The following is a 27615-nucleotide window of genomic DNA, read 5'->3' on the forward strand; positions in this document are numbered from 1 at the left end:
CAGCCCCGCCCGCCCCGCACACAAAGGCGGCCCCGCAGCCCGCCCGCCCCGCAGCGCGGCGGCCCCGCTCCGCACCTTTGACTTGCGCCTCATAGTCGGCGATGATTTCTTTGTCCTTCTTGAACTTGCCCTGCGATGACATGGCGCGGGAGAGCGCGGGCTGCGCCGGGACGCCCGCTCCGCGCACCGCACCGCCGGCCCCGCCGCCGCCTCACCCGGCCGCGGCCCCGCCGCCTGCGGCTGCCTTCATTGGCGGCGCCGGGGACCCCGCGCAGCGCCGCCGGCCTGGAGCCGAGCCCCGAGCCCCGCACCCGAGCCGAGCCGCCCAGCGCTCCCGCACCCGCCGAGCCCGCCGCCAGCCGAGGCGGGGCCTGGCGCGGCTCCCGCGCTCAGGTTGCGCGCGGGGCGGAGCCGCCGCGAGGGGCGGGGCGGGGCGGGCGCCCCTGCGGCTGCCGCGCCCGGCGGGAGGGGCCGGCCCCGCGGGTGGCGGGGGGGGGAGCGGGGCAGCTGCCGGGGGGCGCGGGGCCGCCCCTTGCCGGGCCGGCAACGCGCGGCTGGGCCCGGCTGGCGCCCCCGCCCCTCGCCAGCAAGGCGGCTGCGTTAATGAGCCGCCCCCCGCCGCACCGGCCGGGCAGCGCAGCGGTGTGCCCGGCGGGGCAGAGGTGTGCCCGGCGGGGCAGAGGTGTGCCTGGCAGGACGGTGTGCCCGGCAGGACGGTGTGCCCGGCAGGACGGTGTGCCCGGCGGGGCGGTGTGCCCGGCGGGACGGTGTGCCCGGCGGGGCGGTGTGCCCGGCGGGACGGTGTGCCCGGCGGGGCAGAGGTGTGCCTGGCAGGACGGTGTGCCCGGCGGGGCGGTGTGCCCGGCAGGGCGGTGTGCCCGGCAGGACGGTGTGCCCGGCAGGACGGTGTGCCCGGCGGGGCGGTGTGCCCGGCAGGACGGTGTGCCCGGCGGGGCAGAGGTGTGCCCGGCGGGGCAGAGGTGTGCCCGGCAGGACGGTGTGCCCGGCGGGGCGGTGTGCCCGGCGGGGCAGAGGTGTGCCTGGCAGGACGGTGTGCCCGGCGCGCCCCTGGAGCCCCGCGGTGCCAGCCCAGGCCCGCAGCGTCCCCACCGCCCCGCACAGCGCGCGCCGCTGCCAAGGCCCCTCTGACCCACAGGCCAGCGATTCGGCCGCGAGGGATTTATGATACGAAAGCAAGAACATGCAGCACATGGGAGAGCTGAGTGGCACGCTGAAACTCCCGGGCTGCCCAGCTCAACCCGCTGTATCTTCTGGCTGGCACCACCCTTTCAACCTGCGTGGGGAAAGCTCCAGGCCCCGACACATGGCAAAGGCTGTTCAGAGCAACAAGCCAATGTCTGGTTTTGCTGTTCCTCAGGAGCAGGCCCAGCACACATGTGGAAGGCCGTTTTGAGGAGTGAGACTCCTGCTTCGCAGCTGGCAGCAGAAAGCTCACACCCAGACAGCTCTGTGAGGGGTGCATAGCTGGACAATCCCTTCTCCTGTGCGGGCTCCGTCTGTGCAGGAGCAGCCCTGGGTGCAGAGCTCGCTGCAGAGCCCCTGGGGGTCAGGCTGACAGGAGTGAAAGCCCCTCCACAAACTGAGGATCCGATCACAGTGGGTTTCATCCAGAAGCTGCTTTGAGAGAGGAGCTGCACTAGAATAGATTTGTAATTTTTTGTTAACAATAAGGGAAAAGGCAAAAATGTTCATTCTAGCAGAAGCACCAATGCTATTTAAGGCTCTTTTCCAGGGGTTTTCTGGTTGAGTAAGAAAGAGTATTTGGGACCCAGTGCCATGAAAATACCCCCACGCTTTTGCCAGCGATGTGTTTCCAAAGCAGCACGTACTGGTTCTCGTGCTGCTACCCAGGCTCCTGGGAAGCCAGACCCTCTGTATGGCTCCTCTGTCCAGCCCAGCTACCCTCCGATGGCTGCTCTGCACAATGAATCCTTTTGTTGCTATCTTGTGTGGAGCGAATTCAGGGAGGTTTGATGATTCACAGTTATCCTGCCAGCTTACAAAAAAATAAACCAAGCCTATTAAACAAATAATTTACCTAGCCCTCCCAGGCAAGACAGAAGAGCATTCTGCATTTCCAGCAGCCATGAAAGACCCAGAGAGGAGGGAGACAAAGCAAGTGCTGCCGGGGGAAGCAGCAGCCTGTGCCGAGGGCTGCAGGGCTGAGCAGCCATCACTGCCCAGGGCTGAGGAGCTCAGGGGGAGCACAGGGAGCAGCTTCAGGCCTCGCTGGACATGGGGAGAGGCAGAGCACAGGGACCACAGAGCAGGAAAGGGCATGGGAGGCTGTGAGCATGGACCTGAGTGCAGGACCTGCTTCCCTCATCTCAGCAAGGAAGGTGGGGCAGGATTAGGGAAACACCAGCAGAGCAGTGTTGACACCTCTGTTAAGGACACCTAGGCAGTCTGGAAGAAAAAACATCAGTTGCTGAACTGAGGTAAAGAGAAGGGGTAAGGGAGAAGGAAGCTGTTAATTTGGGATGGGGAATCAGGAAGCTGTGCCCTCTCTGCCCAAAGAGGTGTCCATCCAGCAGCTGCAGCCCACAGCAGTGCAGGCAGCAGGCTGGCCCTGCCCCTCTGCCTGGGTCTGTTTGCATCACTCACCAATACCCCTAACATCTTGTGTCAGAACACCTGTGGAACACCATTTAGCTAGATCTGAGGAGTTTTGCAGCACTGAGAATGGAGGGGTGAGACCCACAGGCCAGTTGGGAACACAGCACGTTACCATTTAGAAGAATGGGCAATGCAGAAGGCAGAGAGGAGCGAGTCCAAGTGCTGTGTGCAGGGAGGTGGCTGCAAGACAAAAACTGTCTCCAAAATGTTGCTTAGCTTGGGTAAGGAATTCTTGGTGCTGGACAATGTAACCGCTGACAGAGGGAAATGGAAGAGAGATCAGAGATCTATTAAGCTTCTAGTGGCTGTGATAAAGGAAAACAGAAAAATAGCACAAATTCATACAGGATGGGAACATGGCAAGATTTTTCACTGAGAGTGATTCTGTCCAGAAAAGTGGATGTGTAACAGACCTCAAGAGAAGAGAGGGCTGAGCCAGGCTGGGAGCTGATTCCAGGGTGTTTGGGTGCAGGCATGGAAACAAGAAAACAGAAGGACATTGTAGCTGAAAAAAGGAGAAAATGGGAGTGTCTCGGGCATTGTACTGGCCATAATAAATCACCTGTGGAACAAAAGGTCCAGGAGATAAGCCTCAGTCGGCTGCAGAGGATCTGCACAATCCTCTCCATTGATGCGCTGCCCCTCTGCACCACTCACGCTTCATGTTTATCTGCTGCTCCAAAAGCACGAGCTTGGTAGTAAATCTTGCTCTACATAAAAACACAGTTTTTGGCAGGACTACTCTAGTGGGAAAGAAGAATAATAACAAGCGTTCTGTGAGCCAAGTGACAGCCCTGCAGCTGTCGGGCTCGGTGGGCTCCAACAGAGATGCTGCTGGGAGCCCCTCGCTCCCGGCCTGGCAACACCAAATGTGGCTGCATTCCCTGCCAGGGAAATCTGGGAAGGGGCTGGGATGCTGTGTGTGAGTCCCAGCCCAAGCCTGGGGTTAGCCTGGTCTGCCCAGGGTTGTCCTTGGAGCGGGGCTGGAGAGGGAATGCCAAGAGAAGCTGGGAGGTGTCAAAGAATGATCCTGCGGGAAGATGAGGTCTCTGGAGACGGTGGTGTCGGGATAGCAAAAGATCTGTCATACACCACTACAACATATCATTTTCCAAAGCAAGTCAAGCCAACCTACGTATTAATTACATGCTTGTAAAGCACAGGGCCACTGATGTTGTGTTCCTTTGCAGCAAGGACCACTGTGGTTGGGACCTTATGGTTCGGAGCTCATTCTCCACAAAAAAAAGAAACAAACAAACAGAAATGAAGAAACACAGGCCATTTTATAATAGATGAATCCCAGCAGCAGTTACCTCTCCTTGTAGCATTCACAGGTATTAGGAGAGCAGATACCAAATATTTCTAATAACAGCCTGTGTCACAGGGCAGATTTTTGTTTTCTTGCTGGACTGGTTCAAGCGTGGGTGGCTGCCCTGAGGGTGAGAGGAGCACTGAGGATGTGACACACCTTTGGTCACAATAGCATGCAACACAGTGCTGAAAGAAAAAACAACAAACAATCATGAGATTATGCAACAGTGTCAGGATTTTCTGCTATTCAAACATCACTAAAATTAAAGAAGCAGTGATGTCTAAAGAAAAATAATCCAATCATAATTTAATCATATTTAATAAATATCAACATCTACGATAATTTACTTCTTACTTAAAGCAGCCTTTAAAGAGGAAGGATTACATTATAATTTGCTTGGTGACACTTTCAACACAGAATTTTTAAATGAGGAATGGGATGGGATTTAATAATAATAAATACTCCAAGCTTGAAGCATAGAGAAACCAACGGTAGCTATGGCAACGCAGGCACTCCAGCAGGGCTAATGCAGATTACTTCCAGGGCAGTAGCCTTCTGTGTGCTCAGGAAGCAGAGGTAATGTTTGCTTAAAGCAATTCCTAAATTAAGGAAAATTCTTTAGGCAGAAGCTGCCTTGCTCTCTTTGTTTCCAGCTTCAGACTGTCAGTGTTTCCTGATCTGCTCCCCACATACCCCGCTGCTGAGGAGGGGCTGCCGGACCCCGTGCCCAGCAGGACCCGCCGCCGGCTGAGCCTCCGGGGCTCCCGCTCTGACACGCTTCCCAGGGTGAGGATACACTGGTTGTAGCATGGAAGCTGCTTGCTCTGCACCACATCACCTTTGTTTATTTGAACATTACAGATACCCTGCCAGCTAAGTGCTGTTATCTTGTCATACGAACAAGTAAGAGAACTAGTCCTCCCTCTGTGGCCTGTTTTATCTGCACGCAGTGAAGTGCCACAGTCACTGGGCACTGACACCACTGCAGCAAGGTATCCTGCCTGTGCACCAAAGTGACTGGGGCCCAGGACAAGTGTTGGTTTCTGTATGCCTTAGCTTTTCCACGTGAGATCTCTGGGAGGCTGCAAGGCTTCAGACACTCTTGAGCCATTTGAGATGCCCAGATGAAAAATGTGTGGCATTTCTGTAGGACGGTACTGGTGTGGTTCCTTCACCAGATACAGAGCTCTAAAAATATGAGCCCACCTGGGTACCTGCCTTTTCACACTTTCCACTTTTAAGCCTTTGTAGTAATGGTAGAATTCAGCACTATGCTGGTCAGTAATTCAAGTCACTGTAAGAAATGGGAATATTTACTTGTGACTAAAAATGTGAGGTATGGTGATAAGCAACTTGGCAACAGCAGTTGTCCCCAGCAGCTGTAATTCTCCCTTGAAAGGCATTTGAGTCACAAACTACTTGGGATTTGGCGTCACTCTGCAGGACCAGAGTTGCACTGCACGTTGCTTCAGCAGTTATGAAAGGTCTCAGTTTCCTGCTAAAGATCCGTTACCTCTGATTTCCTCGGGGAGATTACCAAGATGGGGCAGGCAAAGCTGCGTCTCTGCTGTCATCTGGAGGTGCCGCTGGAGCTTCAGGGAAAGGGCAGCAAGGCCCACGGCACGGGACACAGGGGTCCAACCGTGGGGAAGGCAGCTGAAGTCACCCTCCAAAGCCATGCACATCCTCTCCCAGAGGAACATTCACAGCTGTTCCTGCAAAAGGAGGGAGGCTCTGTTGTCCTGGCTCCTTAGGAAGGACATCATCAGCACAACACTATCATTTGCATATTAATGTCCAAAGTGTGCATTTGAAATCCAAGGGGCTGTTTAAGTCCCATCCACAGGACAGGTTGGAGTCCTTTGCCCTGGACTACCTAAGCCCATAAATAACTGCTTTTGCACAACAGCTTTCAGGGAAAAGTGACAGGAACCTTGTTTCTGGTTCGCTTCACTGCTCTACTTCCTGAGATTTAATCTTGAGCTAAAACCAGGGTGGCCCAGACCTCTGCTGGGGCTGGTCCCTCCTGTACACCCCATGCTGAACCCGAAGCTGCCAGAGCTCTGCTGTTATCTGTTCTCCCACTAGGAGTGAAACCAAATAAGTCATATTTCATCTGCAACAGCCAGCCCCCTTCCCCCATGCCCCTGCTTCCCCCTGCCTCCATCTCCCACGGGCCAGGATTGGGGCTGGGAAGGTGACAGTCCCACCAACAACTTGTCAAGCTCTCTCCTGATCTGAAGTGACCCCAGAGATCCAGATTCAGCAGCCTTCTCACTGCCTGCCCTGCAAGGAATAACAGCCACGGGGTGAGGGAAAAGGAACTGAAATGCAGTACTGCTTAAAAACAGTTTTAACATTCATAAATTCAGTCGTTGAGAGGATACATTTCTGATCTGTGCCATTGGCAGAAACTGAACTTTGCCAAAACCAAACTTGCCAAGAACTGTTTACTTCTTTTTAGAGAATATCAAAGCTTGGGGGATTTTGGTAGAGAATAGGAGTTATGGCCTAAAATACGTGATGTCCATATGCAGAAGAAAGAAATCAAATAAGTCTAGTTTTTATAATCACCCACTGGATTTAAATAAGTTAATTTGATTTAATTGTTTTCTAAGGAGAAGGAGGAATATGCAACACAGGAATTCTTTTCAGAGGAAGGCATGATTTCTATCTGAAATCTAACACAATTAGTAGAGCAGGATTCAGTTACTGGAGGCAAAAAAGAAGGCAAATCAGGAGTCAATTGAGTTGCTGCAAAATTTAATATCTTCTGTCATCTTTGTTCTTAGTAGAGAGTTGCTGTAGCAACAGACCAAAAAAAGAACTTGCACTAAAGGAGGAGCTTGCTGCTCCTTTAGCATCTTTTTATCATCCCTGAATTCCTGTTTATGAACAATCAATCACGCCCGGCAGTATCAATGGCTGCAGATACAAGGCCAGATATTAAGCCTGTCACAAAAAGCTGGGTTTTCAGCTCCCCTCTGTAGGTTATACAATGGCAATTTCCTTCTGCAGGATTGAGCCCATTTTTATCCCGTGAAGATGCAGCTATTCCCCGATCCATTTACATCCCAAGGACTCTGCACCCTGCAGATCAGGACTGCTTGTGACTACGCATCCTATAAATAAGAAACAGCTTTTCCTGCCACTTTCTGAGGGGTGAGCCATCTGGCACAGCAGCTTGGGAGGGCAGAGCATGGGGCAGCAAGGCACAGGGCAGTAGGGCACGGGGCAGCAGGGCACAGCAGCTCCAGGGCTGTTCCTCCCCAAAGGCAGACCCTGCCCAGCCCGCTGCAGTGGGTGCAGCTGGAGCCAAAGGAACACTCCAGCGTGGCAGGGGCTGTCAGGCACTGACTTGCTTTCTGACATTTAGGTCACTACTGTTTGTTGTTTGCAATTAATTTAGTCACACATGATCTCCATTTCTCCATCTGCAACATGAAACCCACGTACCTCATTTGTAGGCACTTTGGGATCCAGAGCTCAGGAGCACAGGATGGCCAAAGCCTGGACCCACTCTGGTCTGGGTCAGAGGAAGCTTTGCCCAGGACAGGGCACCCTGCCTGTGTGCACCTTTGCCACCCCCTCAGCCCAGGGGGACAAGCAGCCTGCAGCCTGGGTGGGATGGCCCCCGCACCTCCCCGCAGCAGCCCCGAGCCCTGCACAGCACAGCACAGCACACCCACCTTCAGCAGCAGGTGCGGGTGGGTGTGGGGCCTGCTGGGACACCCAGGGCTGGGGCTTACCCCTGTGTCCTTGTCTGTAAATGCAGCTGGCATTCTGGCTTTCTTCTGGGGGTTCCCTCACACCTGTTGATGCAAGTGAGCATGGGCCAGGCATCACTGCTGTCCTGCCTGCATCCATGACCACCAGTGACTTGCTGCAGAGATTCAGCCTATGGTTTTAATTCTTTTTATCATTATTTTTACATTTCCCCTGGTTGCTTCTTACTCCAGCATCTTTATCTGCCCTGAGCAATGCTGCAGCGGAGCAGGGGACCTGATACCTCCTGGAATCAGGAGTCAGGGGATGTGGAGGCCTCCAGCAGCAAGGGGCCCAGCTGCTCACCCCCTGGTTTGCCTTTCCTGCTGAAATGACTCAAGTCTGTTGTACTTGAGGCAAATTATGTGCAAGAACCTGCAGCAGGACCCAGGCGCTGGGGAGGGGGGAGCCCCGCACAGCAGGGACCCCCGAGCCCCTTTGTTCGGCAGCCTCTGCCCGTCCCGCATGGCCAGGGGCTTCCAGCAGGAGGGCAGAGGAGAAAAGGAAAAGCCTGGGAAACTGAGAGGGCACTGTGCTGCCGACACAAAGCGCTATTGTCCGGGGGGCTCAGAGATGCATTTAGTAGGGCAGGCTGTCCCCGCGCAGCGCGGCCCCGGGCGGCGCGCAAGCCGAAGGGAAGCGGCGCGCGGGGCCTCTGTCTAGGGTGGCAGCGATTGATGAAGGAAAAGGGGCCAAATGGAAAACACGCCTTTCAGGGAGAATTTCGCCCTCTCATTAGAGCTGAATACAGCTGGCCAAGGGGCCCTCTGGAGAAGTCCCGGGCTCCAGCCACATTCACAACTTCATTGTGAATTCCAGCACGACAGTGTCATTTCCTGAAACAGAGAGTGGAAAGTTTTGGGGTTTTTTTTAAGCACCCCTTCTCGGTAACCTCGGTAAACCTTCTCGGCTGAGGAGGAAGCCCTTCCTCCCCTCACGGCTCAGCCACGCAGCTCCAGACCTGCAGGGGAGGGGACCAGCCAGAGCTTTTTTTTTTTTTCTTTTCTTTTGAGAAAGATTGATCACAGAGGATCTCCCTTACCCGTTTCATTATTGTGATAATTTCACCTCTTAAAACAGAGGAGACCAAGTTCTTGTTACTATTTCAGTGCTGCTTGGGAGAGTGAAAAGCATGGGTAAAGGGGAAAACATGAGAAAGAAAAGTACAGGAAAAAGAAAAGATCAGCATGAGAAATGTCAGTGTTACTGTCCACCTCAACACCACAACAGGGTGGTAACCACACTCGTGTTGACCAGCTAATCACACAAGGTTCAGCAGGGTGTGCAGCATCCGCAGGTCTGGTGGCCTCCCACCCTCAGCCCCGAGGGGCAGGACCCTGGTGTCACCTCCAAGCTGCACCACCAGCACCGGGGTTCTGTTCTCCCAGTAAAGCTGCTGCTGTGGGGCTAGAGCAGCTGATCCTCCCCTTCAAGCAGAGTCAGTGTTGATCTCCGCTGTGATCCAGCCAGCTCTGCCACGGTGTCCTGAGGGCACAGCCCCTCCAACAAACCTGAACGGCCCACCGGAGCTGTGCTGGGAGGGATGCACCTTCCCATCGAGAGGAACGGCTGTTCACTGCAACAGCGTAAACCCAACTCTCCTGGAACAGCTGAAGCAACATAAGCGCTTTGCTAATACCTGCTCTCTCAGCAGGGCTGAACTGGCCAGGAGCCCTTCCTGGCCGGGTGGGAGGGCTCGGGCCCGTGTCCGCAGCAGGAGGTGTCACGGCGCCCACGCCACGAGCCCCAGCCTCCGGGGGGCCCTGCACCCCCTCCGCCCCCCACCGGCGGGCCCGCGGGACGGGAGCGGCGGGAGGGCCGGCAGCGCTGGGACGGGGCTGCGGGCACATCTGCACAAGCCCGGCCCGGCTCTCCCCGGGCTGAGCCTGCAGAACGCACAGCCGCCCCAGAAGTGACGCGGGGACAGCAATCTGCTTGGACGCCGCGTTTTTAAAGCTCTATTTTCTCCCCTCTATTCTCTGCATCGCTAGGCTTTGAGTTTGAAAATTTGTGTGCATAGTGAATCTAATTTGATTTTTATCACTTCTGTCTCCCTCGTTCCATTTTGCACACTACATTAGGCTTCTGTTCCAGTGCAGTTAGAGGCAGATTTACTGTGTGATGAGACGCTGCCTAGCAATGGCTGGCAGAGCTTCAGAGTAAAGATGAGTGTCACATTATAGATATGCAATTGATAAGCTGGGGAAGCTTTCACAACAGGGAGACCCAGGAGAGCTGGGATTTCCAACAGCAGCAGTAAAACAATTGTATCTGAGCAGGTTCTTCTGGTGGGAGAGGTGCACAGCACGGGCAGGAAGCACCGTCTTGCCTGCAGCTGCAGCGTGGGACTGGCAGGGCAGCTCGGAGGGTTCTGACAAAAATAGCAGCCCTGCTGTTGTTCACTAACACCCTGATGTTGTTCAGTAACACCCTGATGTTGGGTTTCTCCTTCTCCTTTCTTTACACCCCGTGCACTGGCTGCCCGCGCTGCTCTTGCAGCTCAGTGCGCAGGCAGGAGGGCACAGCCCGCTTGTCCCCGGGTCTGCCCCAGCAGCCGCTGAGCCGCGCCGGGGTTTTCCCAGCAGAGCTGTGCATCGCACCTCCCCGGCCGCTGGGCCAGCCCCGCTGCCGTCCCGTGCCAGGCACATGTGAATCCCTCCTTTTAGGCAAGATCGGGACCGTCCCGGCTGAGGACAGCGCCCACCGCACACCGGCTGCCGGGCTCTAGTTCACCCAAGGGGAAGAACCTCCCAGCTGGAAAGTAACGGGGTGTGCAGCGCTCCCGAGGCACACACCTCTCAGCACCGCACTATTGCAGAAGGGAAAACCTCCATTTACTGAGAGCTCTGCAACACAGCCCAGAAACCGAGGATCTCACTACTCTGGAAGCCCAGAGCTGTCTCCAAGTTAGCTTTCTCCAAAGGTAAAGTGGACACGCAGCCTACATAATTTGGGTTTCAACCTCTCAAGCAGCCAGATGGGTTTTTTATTCTTTTCACTACCAGAAAATATGGCAGTGACCTTGACTACCTTCATCAGGTTGGAGAAGGATCCGTGGCTGCTGCACCAGCACCTCCCAGCACTGCAGGGTGATACCCAGGCAGTGCTCCCTGCAAACACCTCTCTCCTTGGTAAGGACACAGCCTCGTGCTTTGGGGGAGCTGTTCCTAAGCTCTGACATTTCAGGGATGTGCATGGGCTGCAACAGCTCCAAAATCTGAGGAGTAAAACACGTGTGTAAAACAGGAACTCACCAGTGCTCTGCCAGCTGTCCCTGTGCCCAGAGTCGGTGCAAAGTGTTGCTGTCAGATCTAACTGGCAACCTCAACAACAACACAGCCTGCTTGCTCACAGGAACTCCAGGCCAGTATTATGACTTGTATGAGAGGTAATATTTTGTGGGAGATTTTAATTTAAAATAAAGGCTGGAGGAGAGAACAGCTCTCTTTTTTTTTGTTTGTTTGTTTTGTTTTTAATTTAGAATACTTCAAAGAGGCATTTAGCTCTTGAGAAAGATGATAATCCTGATAATCCTGTCCTGACAAAATGAAAATCAGAACAGACAGGATGAGGTGAGAGGAAACAGAGGGACAAAACTCACTAGAAATCACACAGCACATCACCAGCAGAGCCCAAAATGGGTCTCAGAGCTCCTGCTCTTTGGTCCACACACAAACACGAGCAATTTCCTGAGCTCCTTTTGGTTTAATTGTCATTTCATTATTCTAAAGGAAGATTCACAGTTTTCAAGGACTAACTGGTGATTTTCTAACGCTTGCAGTCTGACTTGGTGTATGATGTATCTAATGTGAACCAAGCTGTACACACAAGATCACACTTCATTCTTGTCACAAAATGCTGATTTACCTGCACTCAGGGTATTACTTTTTCCACCCTCTCTCACTCTCTCTCTCAGGTAACTCAAAAAGCACTGCTTAAATAGCTATTTTCATGTCCCAGGCTGAAGGACCTATTTCATCCCTCCTTCTTTCTTTACAAACAAGCTTCAAGCCTCCTGTTCCCAGCATCCCACAACCAGGTAACAGTCCCTCCTGTAGCTGCAGCACCACCAACCCTCTCCTCTGACATTCTCTCATCTCATTCTCTTTTCACTTCAAAGGATGTGTGGAACAGGGTGTTTGCACTGAGGTTTTGTCTGGGATTGTGGTTAGTTTTTTCCCCAGGCAGAGATGCAGATAGCCCAGAAATATTTCCAGACAGAGCCTAAAAGCTGTCTGTAGCATTAGCAGCTCCTTTCCCTCCTCCAGGAGTAAGGAGGACAGTGCAGGGCAATGCGGTCCTTTCTCAGTCACCATCCTGGCAGTTGCTGTCTCTTGTTTCTGTAAGCCTTGGCATCCTTCCCATGTCCCCTCTCGCTCCTGGTCTAGGTTCTTCCCAGAGCTGTTTCATTGCCAGCTTTTGGCATCAAGCCCTTGGCATGCACTTAAGAGGAGGAAATTGAGCTGACACCAGCACCAGAGCCTGCTGCAGCCTAAAGAGACTCTGCTGCATGCGCAGGGCTGGGCCAGAGCAGAGGGAGCACGATTTCTCCAGAAAATCACCCAGCAATGTCACTTGTTTCATAAGCAGCAAACTTGAGCCAGGCCACAGAAGAACAGCACACAAAACACTGCAGCCCTTCAGCTGCAACTGGTTTTAAAATGCTACAAAAACTCTGCATCAGCACTGCAAGATTTTTGCTCCAACATATTCTGAACAGAATCAAATCCCACTGACTGTGACCCATGGCTTGTGGCTCAGGTTTGAACACAGGGGAAGAGCTGCTGCTCCCTGTTCTCTCAGCTGTCACTTCTCATCCAGAACAGCTCCAGTTCACAGAGTATCCAAGTTAAGAAAGAAGAACCAGGTCAGCAGAAATAGTGACTGACAGCTCTGTACCCTCCTACGATGTGAAACCAGCAGGGAATCACCAGGCAAGGAGAGCTGCAAATTTGGGCAGACTGGTGCCTGCCTGCAGTTCACTCCCACATTCCCATTTACCCACCAAATAATGCTGACTGGCTGAACAACACTTCTCATTCCCATTTGGGACCCACATCCGACAGCCTGCAGTGTAATGCTGCAGGTGGTTCTTCACTGCAGTCTTCACCAAAATGCAGGGAAGTTGGTCCCCTGGAAACTCTCACAGACACATTAAATAAAACACACATAGCACAGTCCAGCCTGCTACCAAGGCAAACTGCAAGAGCCACAAACACACAGGGGGAATGGCTGTAACCACTGCAGGGATTTTTATGCCTTTGGAAACAAAGTCTTACAGATAGGAATTTAGGTGAATGTCTTGTATCAGCAATAAACTGGATCCATGACTCCAGAAGAGTCATCCTCTGGCCTATGAAATGAGTCTGATGATCCATCATGTCTCAGAATTCCAAAATAACAACTCTTGATTCTCTGGCTTCATTGTTTGTAGCTAAGACAAGGCACTGTCTTTCGCAGAAGAGGTTCCCTCAAGCCCAGGGCGAGGCTGCTGGGGCAGCGCCAGAGAGCAAGACAACCTTGCCAGAGGATTGGTGTCCACAGCCCAGGAGACTAAGGAACTAAGAATTACTGTGAGGATTGCAGATATTTCATATGAGACACATTTGATGAAAAAAGTCTGCTTCTAACAGCTATGTAGTCATGGATATAGAACAAACAAATCACTAAATTGCAGAAAAACAGTGAGAAAATTTAAACCTGGAATTTGTTCTAGACTCTGCTCCCAACAGAGTTGCACAACTTTCCCAGTTTCACTTTAAAATACCTTCAGAATTTGATGCCAAATAGCTGGGGTGCAAGTAAAGTCTGGATTCCCCACAGCTGATTTCACAGATGGAGTTGGACAATATCTAACTCAGAAGGCATCCCCCCTTGAAAAGGAGTGCTGTAGAATCCGTTAAGTAATCAGCCAGATATCTGCTTAGAAAGAACATTCATCACAGTGCAATAATAATGAAAAGTTCATATGTAAACCAGAACATGTAAGGGGTTTGCTTGTGGCCTGAAAGAGCACATAAATGCAGGAAGAATCCATACAGATCAGTGGTGCTTCATGAGACCCTGATGGTAGGCTCAGAATGGAATCTGAATTACCAAATCCGAGTTCCCATCTTACTAACTTACATCCTCATCTTTTAAAATTATTTAGGGTGAACGTGTAGCAGTAAGCATTTGTAACTTGGGATTACTTCTTTTCCTAGAAGAGGAAGGCTGTGCATCCACAGACATGTGAAGCCTGCATACCTCTCCACCAGGCACCATGTGAACCCTGCATGTGCCGAGGACCGAAGCAGGTGCTGCGTTTGGCAGAGATCAAGCAGTGGGAAACCCAGGGTTTACTCATTGCTGCTTCTCCTCATGGTGCTCCCTGCACATCGCTTCCAGAAGAGAAGGGGACTGCACTGGAAGCAGGCACCAGCATCAAACACAGCCGAGACTGACTCCAAGGTGGCTCAGCCCGCAGGCAGGAGCAGGGGGTCCAGCAGCTCAGCACATGCAGCCAGTCCGGCCGTGGGCTCAGGCAGCCACTGCCAGAGAGCAGAATAAACACAAAGCAGAGGGGGAAAGTCACACATTGTCTGCAACTGCTCCAAAAGGCTTCCAGCTGGTCCCTCGGGCAGCTCCCATCTGGCGGGCAGATCCCAAGCCTGGCTGCAGCAGGGCTGTGTGCTCCCTCCCCCGGCTGCCCCGGGGACGTTAAACACGGTGACCCTGGGTGCCCTGCTCTCGGACGGGCTGTCTGTTCCATCCACTGCCGGGTGCAAAAGCCTTTTCCCCAGCCTCTCCCCCAAACCGTTCATGAGAATACAGAAGGTGGAAGGGTGTGGTGGTGGGCCACCACAAAGTGGGGGGAGGATGCTGCAGACTGCGCCAGGTTACTGCACGGAGAGACGGAGTAACCTTGTGCAGCCCACCCTGCACCCGTGTCGCAATGACACCATCCCCTGCCACCCCACGTTCACGTGTCTGCTGTGTGACAGGCAGGACAGTGCCCTGGTGACAGCAGCCACAGGGACACAAAGCCGCTCTGGGGGGTGCATGGCAGTCACACTCCTCACCATGCAACGCTGGCATCGCAGAGCGCCCTTGGGATGGGAGAACCAGGAGCAGGCTTTGGGACAAAACAAGCTGTTCTGGGGCTGTCATCACACCTGTGGGTCACGGGTTGGAAGCACAAACCCAGTGCAACCCACATGCTCTGGGCTGCTTGTTTCCTGGTACCTCCCAGCAGTGCCCTGACACAGCACCTTGGATGGGCTCAGCACCACAGCTTCAACCAGCCAACACCCATCCCCTCACCAGAGCTGCAGAAAGCCACAGAAGAGCTAGCAGTGAAGTTGGAGGAAAGAGGGAGCTCTAAAGATTTCAGTTTAGCAGAATTTCTTTTACTTGAGGGCAGAAGGGGCAGGGGTAAAATTCCAAACAAAATGTTTCCATGGGGTTCATTACCCTCTCCTTCCCCTACAGCTATGATTAGACCATCTGATAATATTTTGCCCTCAAACTTCACCTCATAAAAGAACGAAGCAGATTTCAGCTTCACAGGCCTGCTTACTCTGTGACAGCACATTCAGCCAGAGGCTGCAGTTTGAGCAGCAGGGATGGGGACAAGCAGACCTCCAGTTTATATTCTTGTTATTACAATTCCCTTTCAATTAAATAACTTTCTTAAAGAAGCAGAGAGAAAGCAGAAGATTTGCTTCCTCCAAATTATCCCTGTCGGTGGTCATGGCCTCCTTTTCCAGCCCTTCTCCTGTGTGGTCCCCTTGCTCAAGCTGCTTTATTTGAAACACGTGGAGGCAGTGGTGGCTCTAAGTGCTGGCTGGACCAAAGCACACCCGAAGGGAAAGGCCTCAGCCCAGGAAGGCTCTGAAATGTCCTTCTGGCTCAGGCCTCTCAGCAGGAGGCAACTTTTGATGATAGACATGTGCTCCCACACACAAAGATGGAAGTCAGGGAGCTGGCAACGGCCAACTCGTGTCTTGCTGGGAGCAGAGGGCGTGCTGTGTGTGCAGCCCCAGCCGCGCTGCCAGGACCGTGTCTGCCTGGCTGGGCAGTGGCAGAGCACACCCTGCCCACAGCCTGCACGGACCGAGCCCCCCAGGCTGCAGCTCTGGGCTGACTCCCAACACATCCCCACGACCCTGCCCCGTGCCCAGCACTGCTCCTCACCTCGGGGGGCCAGGGCTGCACTGCGAGTCTGGCTGGGACACCAACAGGAGGCTCAGACCAGCTCCTGACGAGAGGATCAGCAAATCCACAGAGGGCCTCATGAATTCCCAGTGCTATGAACAATCAGCTCACATAACACCACTTACAGGAGTATTTTGGCTGATGATAGAGGGATGTGAACCCAACAAAACCAGGAGCTGCTTCTCTTAGCAGCCACCTGATGGTGCCTTGCTGTTGCCATTAAAAATTCCTAGGGAGAAAAACTGTCATAATTGATGGAGGCTGTTTCACAAATACAGGCAAGTCCTGACAGTGGCATGGCACAGCCACTGCAGTGATTTAATGAGGTCTTCATTAGCTGAAATAACAGGCAACTCTTTTCCTGAACATACTTTTCAAATAATTTAATTTTCTAAAATACATATTCATTCAAAATGAAACGAGAACAAGGATCATGGGATCTTGCTCATCTATCCACAAATAAGGCTTCAGCTACCCAGGACTACAGCTTTTCAACTGGCCCTCCTTTTTACCCTCAAACTGCCAAAGGGAGCAATGGTCTCTATAAACCTGCACAAGTCTGGAACACGTTGGGAAACCCTTTCTACTAACATTCAGCATTACACAAATGTTGTTTTTGTTGTCATTTCTCTTCACTGCCGTGCACACAGAGCAATAACATCCTGTCCATGTGCAGACCTGTATCTGGGGCTTCATTGTTGGTCTGCAGAGCAGTTTTCATTAACAATAACTGATAGGATCTCTGATACGGGGATCTAAGAGAACTCACTAGAAGGGGAAAGCTTTATGAATGTAGGGAGAGATGTAAACAGAGCAAGAGACTACTATATCTGGAGGTTCTTCTGATTTTGATTATCACAGTGAACCCAGGATTACCTTGAGATGAGCCTCAAATGTAACTAGTGAAGCCAATGAGGTTATCCCAGAAATTCACTCCGCTATTTTCATACGTGTTTTAAAAGCAGCCTTGGCTAAATAAGCAGAATACAGAAAGCCAGTCATTCTTGCATAAATGTGTGATTTTCTTCATATCCACAAGGAAATGTGTGGAACTGTTTTTGCTGTTCACGAATTTGGATCTAAAATGTTTTGTCATCACAACCAAGAGATAATTCTGCTCTGTCCTGCAGCGTGGCATGCTAGTGCAAGGACAGAAAGGCAGCTGGAAGACATTATAAATCTGTGACTTGCCAGAAACTAAAAAGGTCTCATGCAGCACCGAGTGGGAGGAAACCCCCCTGCAGTACAGACTTGTGCTGAATCCAGGTGAGATCTACAGAGCTTCCTCTGTAGCGCTGCGGGAAGGCAGCCGGGGGTGCTGGTGCCAGCAGTGCTGGTCAGCAGCTGCTTCCACGGGGCACAAAAGACTCATTTGCAGATCTCTGTTAATTCCCTCAAAGACAAGAGTGCTGACTTTGGAGAGTCCTGATCCTGCCTGCAGCCAGTACTTCTGATCAGTTTGTGCCTTCCTTCCTCACTGTCTAATTGGCACTGCTGCTGTGGTTCCTTTGCAGCTGCTCTGCCAAAGAATCATCTCCAGGATGGCTGAAATGCTCTTTCCATTCCAGGGCATTCTAGGTAAGTAGCTCCATGGCCCTGAGGTCATAAAGTCTCCACAAATTACCTCAAATAAATGAGTGAAGACAATAGTTCCTCTGCTAATGAAGTTAGGTGCAGTATGTCTGGAGCCAAGGATGTTTGTTTTTTCCACCAGGCACTCCAGGCTCTCCGCAGGCAGGATGCTGGGAATCCCAAACACCCCATCCTTCCCAACAGCCTCCAAGAGTACTGTGGGACTCAGGGACAGGAGAACCCAGAGACCATGAAAACCAAGCAACACCCAAATCACTCGGCCAGGCCCAACACAACCTGCTGCTTACAACATCAAGCCCAGGAGATCTTTGGACAAGCAACATGGGAGAAGAGCTGGCTGCCCATCATTCGTGTGGGTGGGCTTTTGCCTGATGGCATGACCCACACATCAGGAGGGACATGTGGCAGCTCACACGGGACTTGGCTCTGAAGGCTGATACTAGCAATTTGGATTAATCCTTATGTTTAACTTGGATTAATCGTTTTTTCAGTCCAAAGTAAAAGTTGAGATGGTCTGAAGCAAAATCCAGACACTGAAAAACATCTCACTTCAAAGGTTTTCCTTGTTGCGGATTTCTTAGGATGCAATACCATGAATATTAGACAGCTCTGCAACTGCCTGTGCTGCCTGTACAGAACTTGCTAATCGTGGTGCATTTGTTCATGTGCAGAATCTGCTGGGAGAGGAAAGGCCACCCCCTTGTTAACAAAATACCTCCAGCAGTTCACACCTCTTGTGACTGAGGCACAAAACTGCCAGCGCTGCAATAAATACTAATTCTCCCCATCCAGTCACCATTAACTTGCCAATTCACTCTTCTTCTGAGCTCTGAGTTTCAAAATAACATTACTTTATCCTTCTATATATGCTTCTCATAGGTCAACTTCAAAACATCCCAAGTACCAAAAGAAGCCAGAAACCCAGAATTCTCTCATGTGAAAAGCTAGTAACAAAAATTTTTTTAAAGCCCCAATTCATCATATAGAGATCCAAACCACACTTCTAAAATCAAATTTGTAAATTATGCTTCAGTGGCTCTTCCAAAGCCCCACAGCAAGTCAGTGGCAAACTAAGCATGTGCCTGTTCTGAGGTACATGTTGCAAAATCCAGATTGGTCTTTTTTTAATGTTCATCCTATAGTCTGATTATAGGCCAAGTTATTGTTTTTAGTAAGTTAAGTTTATTGTAAATGTTCTTCAGTTATGTGCCAATATTATGAGACAAATAATTTACCCCACGATAATATTAGCACATTTTCCTTAGTTGGATGGTGGCTATTTCCATCATCCTGTTGGTTTACCCTGAAGAGCAGGAGTGCAGAGAACCCCTCTGGGACACAGCCTGCCATTCGGAGCATGGTCCGATCGCCCGGCGTACCAAACCTTCCAGACTAATGGTCAGCAATGTTCTTCTTCAGGTATGTCATAAACCAGCCATGAAATCAATGCTTCCAGCTCATCAGGAACTGCTATCGTCTGTAAACGAGTCAAACAGATCTACCCAGCAGGCACCTCCTTCCTTTATCTGAACATTTCTTCTTCAGGAGCAACTTGATTTCTTGGCTCTGGGAAGGGGTGCTCATAATGAACATCAAAATATAGCTCTGGTTTTGTCTTGAAGACAGTTTGTCATTTTTTCTCTCCTACCAAAACACAGGTCCAATATTGTCTATATGGAAAAAATACTTTGTTTGGATAACTGAGGACACACCTGCTGCTTCCAGTCTGACAAGGTGCACTGACTCCCGCAGAACAGCACAGCAAGAGTTTCTTTCTCCACCTACATCTGACTGCCTCCCAGCTTATTTATTTATGCAGCACCAACTACCAACACATGTATGATCTGCTTCTACAGAAAGAGACAGAAATGAGGTGATGCACAGCTGAAAATCTGAAAGCCAGTTTATCTCATAGTAGGGCAAGAAGTGATTTAGTGGCAGCCAAGGACACTCAGACACCCACATGGCTGATCTGCACCTTTCAGACCACATGGGAGGACCATCCTCCAACTCACTGTAGAGGACCCTTCTGAAGATAAAATCTTAACAATACATTTACATGTATTACAAAGCCAGTGGGCCTCCTACATCAGAGGGCATGTCCTGAATCCTTAGGTGAAAATTCCTCCTTCCACCCACTGTCACAGATTGAACCACATGGTGCTGGTCTAAATGGTTCTGTCTGTCATTGACAGAGATAACATCTCCACCTATTTAAACTGAAAGGTGCTTCAGCTCTACTTACACAGAGCATGTCAGGAGTTTTTAGGAGGAAAGCTGCAAGCAAAGTGCAGTATGATTCTAAGAACAGTCTTGCATGGGTATTAGACAAACATGTCTTCAGCTACTGTAGGACCTGGCCACCGGCAGGGAGAAACTCTGCAAGTGGTGCCTGGACAGATTTCAAGAGCTGAAGCACAGCAGGCTGATTACCAGCTCTCAGCTTCCCATCTGAGACCAACTGGGAAAGGTCAGAGCTGCTGCTGATAGGCCAGACACAGGGAATTAATTTCAGTGTCTGGCAAACACCTTCACCAAAACATGCTGAAAATGTTGCTATTTGAAGCAGGTCAGCAAGCTGAGTCTGTTATCCCACTTGAATCAAGGAGCCCGTGTGTTGCAGTAGCCAGCAAACACACCAGCATTACCTACAAGCTAGAAAACACTGCGGCAAGGGAGCAGGGTCACCTCAGTGGCCACCAGGGACATCACCCGTGGGGACGTGCAGTTCGTGCAGCCCCAGCACAGCCTGTGCCACAGCACTGCCGTGACACTGAAAGCACCTTGCAGGGTGCCAGCTGTGGTTCAGAGGATGCAAACGTGCCCCAGTGGTTCTCTCTGCTTTAGCTTATTTCTAAGTTCTCATCAGAGAAGCCATTTCACAGAAACTTTCTGCAGTCTGTTTATGACCCAGATTCCGTGGTTTTAATTCTGTATTTTCAGACTTGAATCACAAGTTAAAAATAAACTGATGGAATAAAATCCACACCTTCCCTCACTGAGACACACTCTCTCACACACACACTTCTCATGTGAAAGCAGAGCAACGTTTCAGAAGACTTGATGGCAAGAGCAGCGCTGCAGGCACCCTGCTCGTTACTAAGAAGGCACAGGGAACCTGAGCAGGCACAGGGAAACGAGAGCAAACAGCACTGCTGCCGGTACACGCTGCAGCTGCGGGAGGAGCAGCTGCAGGGACAAGCTGTGTTTACACCGATAAACCCACTGCTGGGAAAAGGTAAAGACGAAGGGATCTGAAAGAGGGGAAGGGAAGATACTGCCTCTGCGGCTCCAGGCGGTTCACGGTTTGTCACACTGGTCAGTCACGGTCACGGGTCATACCGAGGTGGCTTGTCTCTGTGTCTCCTGAAAAAATACTTGGCGGCTAGGGTTTTGTATCGGGAAGTCAGTCCTAGCGCTGGGAACGTGTCAGAGCCAACAGCGAGAAGATCGAGAGAAGCCGGGCCCGGCAGCCGCAGGAGGGGCCTCTCCCTTCCCTGCCCGTTCCGCTCACAGCGCCACGTGCTGCCCCCGCGCAGACACGCACCTCTTCCCGCACAGCCAGGGCTGCCCGCGGGGACGCTGCCCGGCCGCACGCGCTGCCCGGGCACGGCGCGGGGCCGCAGCCGCATCCCGCCCGGCCGCGGGGCCGCCCGCAGCCCCGGGACGCGGGGCGGGCCCGGAAGGGGCGGCGGGGCGGGGCGGGTCCCGGCGGCGCGGGGCGGTCCCGGCGGCGCGGGGCGGTCCCGGCGGCGCGGGGCGGTCCCGGCGCGGGGCATGGCGGAGGCGGGCGGCGGGAGCGGCTGCGGCCCGGCCGCGGAGGCCCCGGCCCCGGAGCTGGCGGCCGTTGTCGGCGCCACCGTGCCCACCGGGTTCGAGCTGACGGCGGCCGAGGAGGTGCAGGAGAAGCTGGGCTCGGCCGCCAGGATCAGCAGGGACCGCGGGAAGATCTACTTCGAGGTCCCGGCACGGAGCCTGCCGCAGGTCCGCGGGGGGCGGGGGGCTAGCCCGGCGCCAGCCGGGCGCTTCGGTTTTAAAGGGAATCGGTGTGGAAAACCAGTTCAAAACCCTGCTTTGGCAGAAAAAAGCCGTGGAAAAGCGTGGGTCCTTAAATCGAGCTGCGAGCTGACGGTGCTAATTGCAATTAACAGCATCCCCAGGCGTACACAGTAACTGCCGCTGTGGTTTCTCGTTTCTTCCAGGTCCATCGGCTCAGGTCAGTGGATAATTTATTTGTCGTAGTTCAGGAGTTCAAAGACTATCCATTTAAAGAGAACAAGGTGAGTTACATCTCATTGTTCAATCGTGGCTTCTGGAGTGTTGGTTGTTTTTAATGTAATACTGCTTTCAGGAAGTGTTCTGTTTCACGAATAAAGGGGGTTTGTTTTATTTGTGATACTATCCCAGTTCATTCCCAGCTCATAAAATGTTAGTGCAGTCGTGTTTGTCATCAGTGCCTCAGCTGTGTATGTTCCATAGGCAAAATCCTGGATGAGAGCAGAGACCACACTTGTAGGTCACTCTTAGCCACAGGACAGTAAAGTATCTTGTACTTTAGTGTTAAATGCTTGTTTTACAAGATAAATGATGAAATACTGTCGTTCCCGTGACGTAGTGCAGTTTGGTTTAGTTATGGCAAAAGCTGCACAGAAAACCTGAAGCTGTGCTTAAATGTTCAGGGAACTCATTTGAGAGACCTAACAAGGGCTAGTTTTTAAAGGGAAGGAATGACTTCAAAGCTCAACTTCTTATTTTTTTTTAAAGGAAGATGCTCTAAAGGATTTGGAAGATTTGGTTAAAAAGCTGCCTTGGACAGACCCATTGAAAGTTTGGGAGCTGAACAACAGCTTGAAGAAGAGAAAGACAAAACGCAAAAAACATAATCTGCAGGGTACTGCAAGCAAGGAGAAGCTGCATGACAATGGAGAAGAGGAAGGAGCAGATCAAAAAGATGCTAGTAAACAGGAGGGCAGTGCCCAAAACGCTGCAGGGGGAGAACCCATCGGTGGCCAGGACACAGAGAAGACCCAAGGGGAGGAGGAGGAGGAGGATGATAATGACCAGTCTGATGCTAAAGAGGAGTTGCAGGGAGGCTCTGGGAGCGAGGGCCAGGCTGGTGAGGGTCAGGCAGGCCAGGCCAAGGTGCTGAAGTTCCGTGTTACCTGCAATAGGGCAGGAGAGAAGCACAGTTTCACCTCCAACGAGGCTGCGAGGGACTTCGGTGGGGCTGTGCAGGAGCACTTCCAGTGGAAAGCTGACATGACTAACTTTGATGTAGAGGTATAGTGTTGTTCCTTGGAAATACCTGCATTTCTATTGTAAATATTCTTAATTCTGATGCTTAAAGATCTCCAAAAGGCCTTCAAAAAGTCACTGTGGAACTAAAAACTGGCAGTGCTGCAGTCATGGCCTCCTCCTCAGCATTCATTTCATTGGCACATCATGTGTGTCCTCAGATCCCACCAGGTGCTTTGGCTGTCCGCAGTAACCTCTTTTGTGACCCAGGCTGGGCACCTCTCCTCTTCCCTGGGTCCCACTGCTGCTCTGCAGACACTGTTGTCAAGTTAACCCAGTGACATCACTGCACCCAGTGCAGCTCAGCTGGTGCTCAGCAGGTTTCCCCTCTCCCCCAAGAACGTCCAAAGCTGTGGTACCCCCTGTTGCCTCTTTCTGTAGTGTCTGGGCTCGTTCAGGTGCATTCTGCTTCACTTTTACCCCCACTAAATCTTTGCTCCATCTACTGCTTTATATCAGTGTAAGTTAACAGAAGATGCTCCACCTAGATGTTGCAGTTTTGTGGTTGGAGGGGGCATGAAGGGCTAACATTGGCTGCAGTGTTCATTTCTTAGGATAGGAACAGCAGAGATTTGGGAAGGACCTCCAGCAGATGTGGTCCATCCATGGTGTAGGACCACTGTTCTTGGGGGGCAGAAAAAAGAAGGTTTTCTTGCAGGTCTGTCAAGGCCCACTGTCCTGTAACAGTATTTTCACCTTCCAGATTCATAGGGTGGAGGGGACCAGGAATATGATTTTTATGGCTGCTTTGCAAATGCTTCATGGTGCAGGACTTGCCCTGCTCCCCTCACTGCTTACGAAGAAAACTTGTAAAAAGTCAGCTAATGGTTGTAGCACTTTTTGAAATCTTGTGTAAAAGGTTTTGTGTGAATGAGAAAATGCTTGTTCTTTTTCTGTATGAAAGAAAATGTGTGAGTGCTCTCCTGATTTTTTGTCCATTGTTGCCATTACAAATGGTGCATTGCTTTTCTCCCAAGAATGCTCTTTGATCTGTATTTGCTCTTTTAAAATTATTATCTAAGATTCTCAAATATTCCCAAATATGTAAAACTCCGATTACTCCTGAAATGTAGTTTGTTTTTGCTTTAGGTTCTTCTGAATATTCACAGTAATGAAGTAGTTGTGGGCATTGCATTAACTGAAGAGAGCCTTCACAGAAGAAATATTACACATTTTGGCCCCACAACTCTTCGTTCAACTCTGGCTTATGGCATGCTTAGGTCAGTTTGGTGGCATAGTGTTGCATTATCCTCAGTTAACAAGGTGTTTTGTTTCAGAAATTAGATGCTTTATTTTTCCCCACTGCTTCCTCAAAAGCCATTTGTGTTAATTCTTAGAAAAAGAAAAAAGCACAGTTGCTGAGACGGTGTGCTCTGTAATTAACAGTGGCTGTTTTCCAGCTTAGTAAACATTTGCTGTGATCCATTAGTCCATTTTTAAAATACTGTATCACATTCTTCAAAGTATTTCACTGCATTGGTGCTTTTAAAAGGCTAATTAATGAATGGGAAAAATTATCACACAGAAGTTGTTGTGTTAGAAGGGTAGGATCAGAGTAATTAAAATAGTTCTGTTTTCCTTCCTTAGACAAATTCACATTTTTAAGACTTTTCTCACCATATCTTTTTTTCTGTTCCTCAGACTCTGTGACCCACAGCCAACAGATATCATCGTGGATCCCATGTGTGGGACAGGGGCAATACCCATAGAGGTGACTCTTACTTTATTTTTTAATTTAATAAAACTTGACAGTGTCTGCCACTGCATAGTACATGTACATTTTCTTGGTAATAACTGAGTAGCCAACTCCAGAAGTATCTCACCAGCTCTTAAGCAGATGTACTTTTTGAAAATGATCTCATTTTCCTTCCCAAAGCAGTAGTAGGAAGAAGCTAAATCCAGAAGTATTTTGAGCTTTTAAGGTGCATCATAGCAGTACCAGATACCTCTTACAGAAGCTTAAAATAATTAATGTCCACTTCCAGTTGCTTTGTCATCTGTCATATTTGAGTAATTCTTCCGTTTGTTTGGTTTTAAATTAAGCAATGTTGATGCTAATGTTGCTTATTGTCAATATTTCCCCCCAGGGAGCTACAGAATGGCCTAGCTGCTACCATATTGCTGGTGATAACAACCCACAAGCTGTAAAGAGAGCAGCAAACAACATCTGCTCTTTACTAAAGAAAAATGAGAATAAGGAAAGGTGAGAAGAGTACAGCTGATTTTCTTTTCCTGTAGTACTGTATGTAAAGAAACCCATTTTGCATCAATGCATTTGACTGTCTTTAATATTTTCTAATCTATTATTTTGCTATTGTTACTGACCTCCTCAAATTAAAAATGTTCTCAGTAAACTGTGTCTGAGATAAACATCTTTGTCCTTGCAGCAGCACTTCCCTGGGCATACCCTTGGACATCATTCAGTGGGATATTTGCAATCTGCCTCTGCGGACTGGTTCTGTGGACATCATTGTGACAGACATGCCCTTTGGGAAGAGGTGAGCAGTCACTGGTGAAGTTACTGTGCTCAGCTGCTGCTGCCTCTGCTTGCCTGGCCAGGGTTAGGGTTCTCTCTAGTTCTTCACAGGGCCTAATTAAGAAGTATTGATGTACCCTATGTTAAAAATGTGGTTGAAATTACTAGTAAACGTAGTCCTGAACAAGCTAGTCTATGTCTGAATGACCAACAGCAGTTAAGTATTTTTCAGTGGTCACAAAGAGGATCTTAATGTATTTTGCAGGATAGGGTCAAAGAAGAAGAACTGGGATCTCTACCCAGCCTGCCTGATGGAGATGGGCCGGATCTGCACGCCAGGGACAGGCAGGGCTGTGCTGCTGACACAGGACAAGAAATGCTTTGCTAAGGTGTGTTCTGTGAGAGAATATCTAGATCTATTTACACCTGAAAATATATTGAGGAAAAAAAATTGTAAACTGACTTCATTAAAGAAGATTATCTATTTTTAGGCAATAATTAGTAGCATTTAAATGCAGTTTGGGGCCAGAGGAGTAATTTTACATTGCCATCAGGTGTGATTTAGAATAATCAAAAATAATTTCTAAAGCAAGTGTACCCTTATCACCTTACCTTGAAGCTGCCACCACTCTTTGGCTGTGTTTTGGGTTGCAGGCCTTGTCACGACTGGGACACATCTGGCGCAGGGGCCAGACTGTGTGGGTGAACGTGGGGGGGCTCCACGCTGCTGTCTACCTCCTGAAACGCACCTGGGAGAGAGCAGAGGAGAAGAGATCATTCTGGTAACCTGTGGGGGAAGACAAGAAGACAGCTCCAGAATTTGTTGAATAATGACACCTGAGAGCATAGGCCTGCCAATTCCTGAGGAGAAAACCAAACAACCTGCGTAGAATTTGTGTAACACAAGTATCAACCCAGGGATCAATTTGAGAGCTACCAGTTGTACCATGTGTTCTGAAACCTTGTTACTTTAATCACCTCTTTCCTCCCTGCCACCCAAACTGGCACTCAGTAGTGGAATTAGGAATGCTTTCCTTTGCCAGGGTCTTCTCTACCATGTCCATTGTAGTTTTCAGTTAAATGCTTATTTCCTCTGCTTATAGGAGAGAACATGCTGAGGCAGCTTTGGAGGTAACTGAATTTATTTCCCAAACTGTAGAAATCATACGTGTAGCTTAAAATGACTAACAAGACTACTGAGACCACAATCTTGAAGGGTTTAGAGGTACTACCTCTTTAGTGATATTTCTGTTAAGTTTTCTAATGTGTATCATTGCCCAAATGTAAACTACAATAAGCCAGTATCTGGTTTTTTATGGTCTCATAAGCAAACATCAATTAGTAAAAAGTATGCTGATGCTACTGGTTCTTCATACCACCTCAACTTTGTGCTAATTATTAGTCAATGTCTAATCCATGTTTTTACACACGACTGCCATGTGTGAGGGGACAACACTCACAGCCTTAGCAAACTGTCGTTCCTGTCTGAGAACAGCGATGCTTTTAGCAGTTGTAGTTGAAAGTTCATGTTTTCAGTGTTACTGTAGACACATCAAGGTGGCTGGCTGTTTAAATCTGTTAGGTGATTTGACTGCTGTAGCTATACCACATTTACAAAAATATATTACCTGTTGAGTAACTTGAAGTTGCAAATATTTGTTGTCTGTAAATGCAGTGTGGTACCTTAGGCCTCTTCCTCTCTGCTGCCAGCGGCTGAAGGCGCTGGTTACCAGCGCCCTGCTCGTTGCAGTGTATTCATGCTGAGGACGTTGTTTAGAGCTGAACTAACAGGTGTTGCCGTTCTGGCAGTTTTGCACAGGAGTGCCGCGGTGCCCGCGGTGGGTGCGCGGCGTGGGCCGGCCCCGCCTGCCCGGGCCTGCGGCGCTCCCTGCCAGCCCCGCGCCTGGCCCTGCCCGCTCCTGCCCTGGCCCAGCCCGCGGCTTAACGGGGGCACGTTACAGACTTACAAGGGATGAACGCCTTGGGGCTCTGTTGCTGCTGGTATTCCCGGGGAAGGAAACCCCAGCACCGTAACGTTTTAAGGCCCCAGTGTCTGCCTTTTGAAGTATTTTTTCTGCTTGAGTCCCGTTCCCGCCAGCCCTGCCGGGCCGCGCTTTGCCGAGGCGGGCAGGGAGCGGCCGCGATCCCGAGAGCCGCCAGCAGCAGACACGGCGCGGCCGCCTCAGCCCCGCACGGCGCTCCCGCACCGGCCGCAGGCTGGGGCCCGCGCCGCTCCGCCTGCGCGGGGGCGGGCCCGGTACGCAGGCGCGGGGCGGGGCGGTACGGGTGCGCAGGCGCGGGGCGGGTGCGCGGGGCGGTGCGGGTGCGCAGGCGCGGGGCG

General features: G+C 50.9%; 2 protein-coding genes and 1 long non-coding RNA gene across 5 annotated transcripts in view; 1 reads left to right on the forward strand and 2 right to left on the reverse strand.

Moving 5' to 3' along the window:
* The window catches only part of SRGAP3 (SLIT-ROBO Rho GTPase activating protein 3), a 97601-nt gene extending 97302 nt beyond the window's left edge, over window positions 1–299 (reverse strand). The window contains exon 1 of one of the 2 annotated variants that reach the window (XM_051627599.1): window positions 76–299. In XM_051627599.1, the coding sequence (XP_051483559.1) occupies window positions 76–142 (67 nt within the window). In that variant the 5' untranslated portion in view covers window positions 143–299. The remainder of the gene's footprint in view (window positions 1–75) is intronic. The other variant, XM_051627601.1, reaches the window with a different exon arrangement.
* Window positions 300–3901: 3602 nt separating this feature from the next.
* On the reverse strand, window positions 3902–27000 carry LOC127388280 (uncharacterized). Its single transcript, XR_007890347.1, has 4 exons — window positions 26903–27000; window positions 25887–26023; window positions 5463–5664; window positions 3902–4134 (listed from the first exon to the last, which is right to left on the reverse strand). It is a non-coding gene; the product is annotated as an uncharacterized LOC127388280 (long non-coding RNA).
* Window positions 21253–26919, forward strand: THUMPD3 (THUMP domain containing 3). 2 transcript variants are annotated; one of them, XM_051627605.1, is made up of 9 exons: window positions 21253–21487; window positions 21706–21783; window positions 22268–22783; window positions 23888–24018; window positions 24440–24509; window positions 24886–25001; window positions 25186–25296; window positions 25540–25663; window positions 25929–26919. In XM_051627605.1, the coding sequence occupies exons 1-9, from the start codon at window positions 21281–21283 to the stop codon at window positions 26058–26060; spliced, it is 1485 nt and encodes a 494-aa protein (XP_051483565.1). In that variant the 5' UTR covers window positions 21253–21280; the 3' UTR covers window positions 26061–26919. The 2 variants fall into 2 exon arrangements, with proteins under 2 accessions (XP_051483565.1, XP_051483566.1); XM_051627606.1 differs by having other exon boundaries at window positions 25189–25296.
* Window positions 27001–27615: the final 615 nt, after the last annotated feature.

Source organism: Apus apus, chromosome 9 (assembly GCF_020740795.1).
Source record: "Apus apus isolate bApuApu2 chromosome 9, bApuApu2.pri.cur, whole genome shotgun sequence".
Lineage (NCBI taxonomy): Eukaryota > Metazoa > Chordata > Aves > Apodiformes > Apodidae > Apus > Apus apus.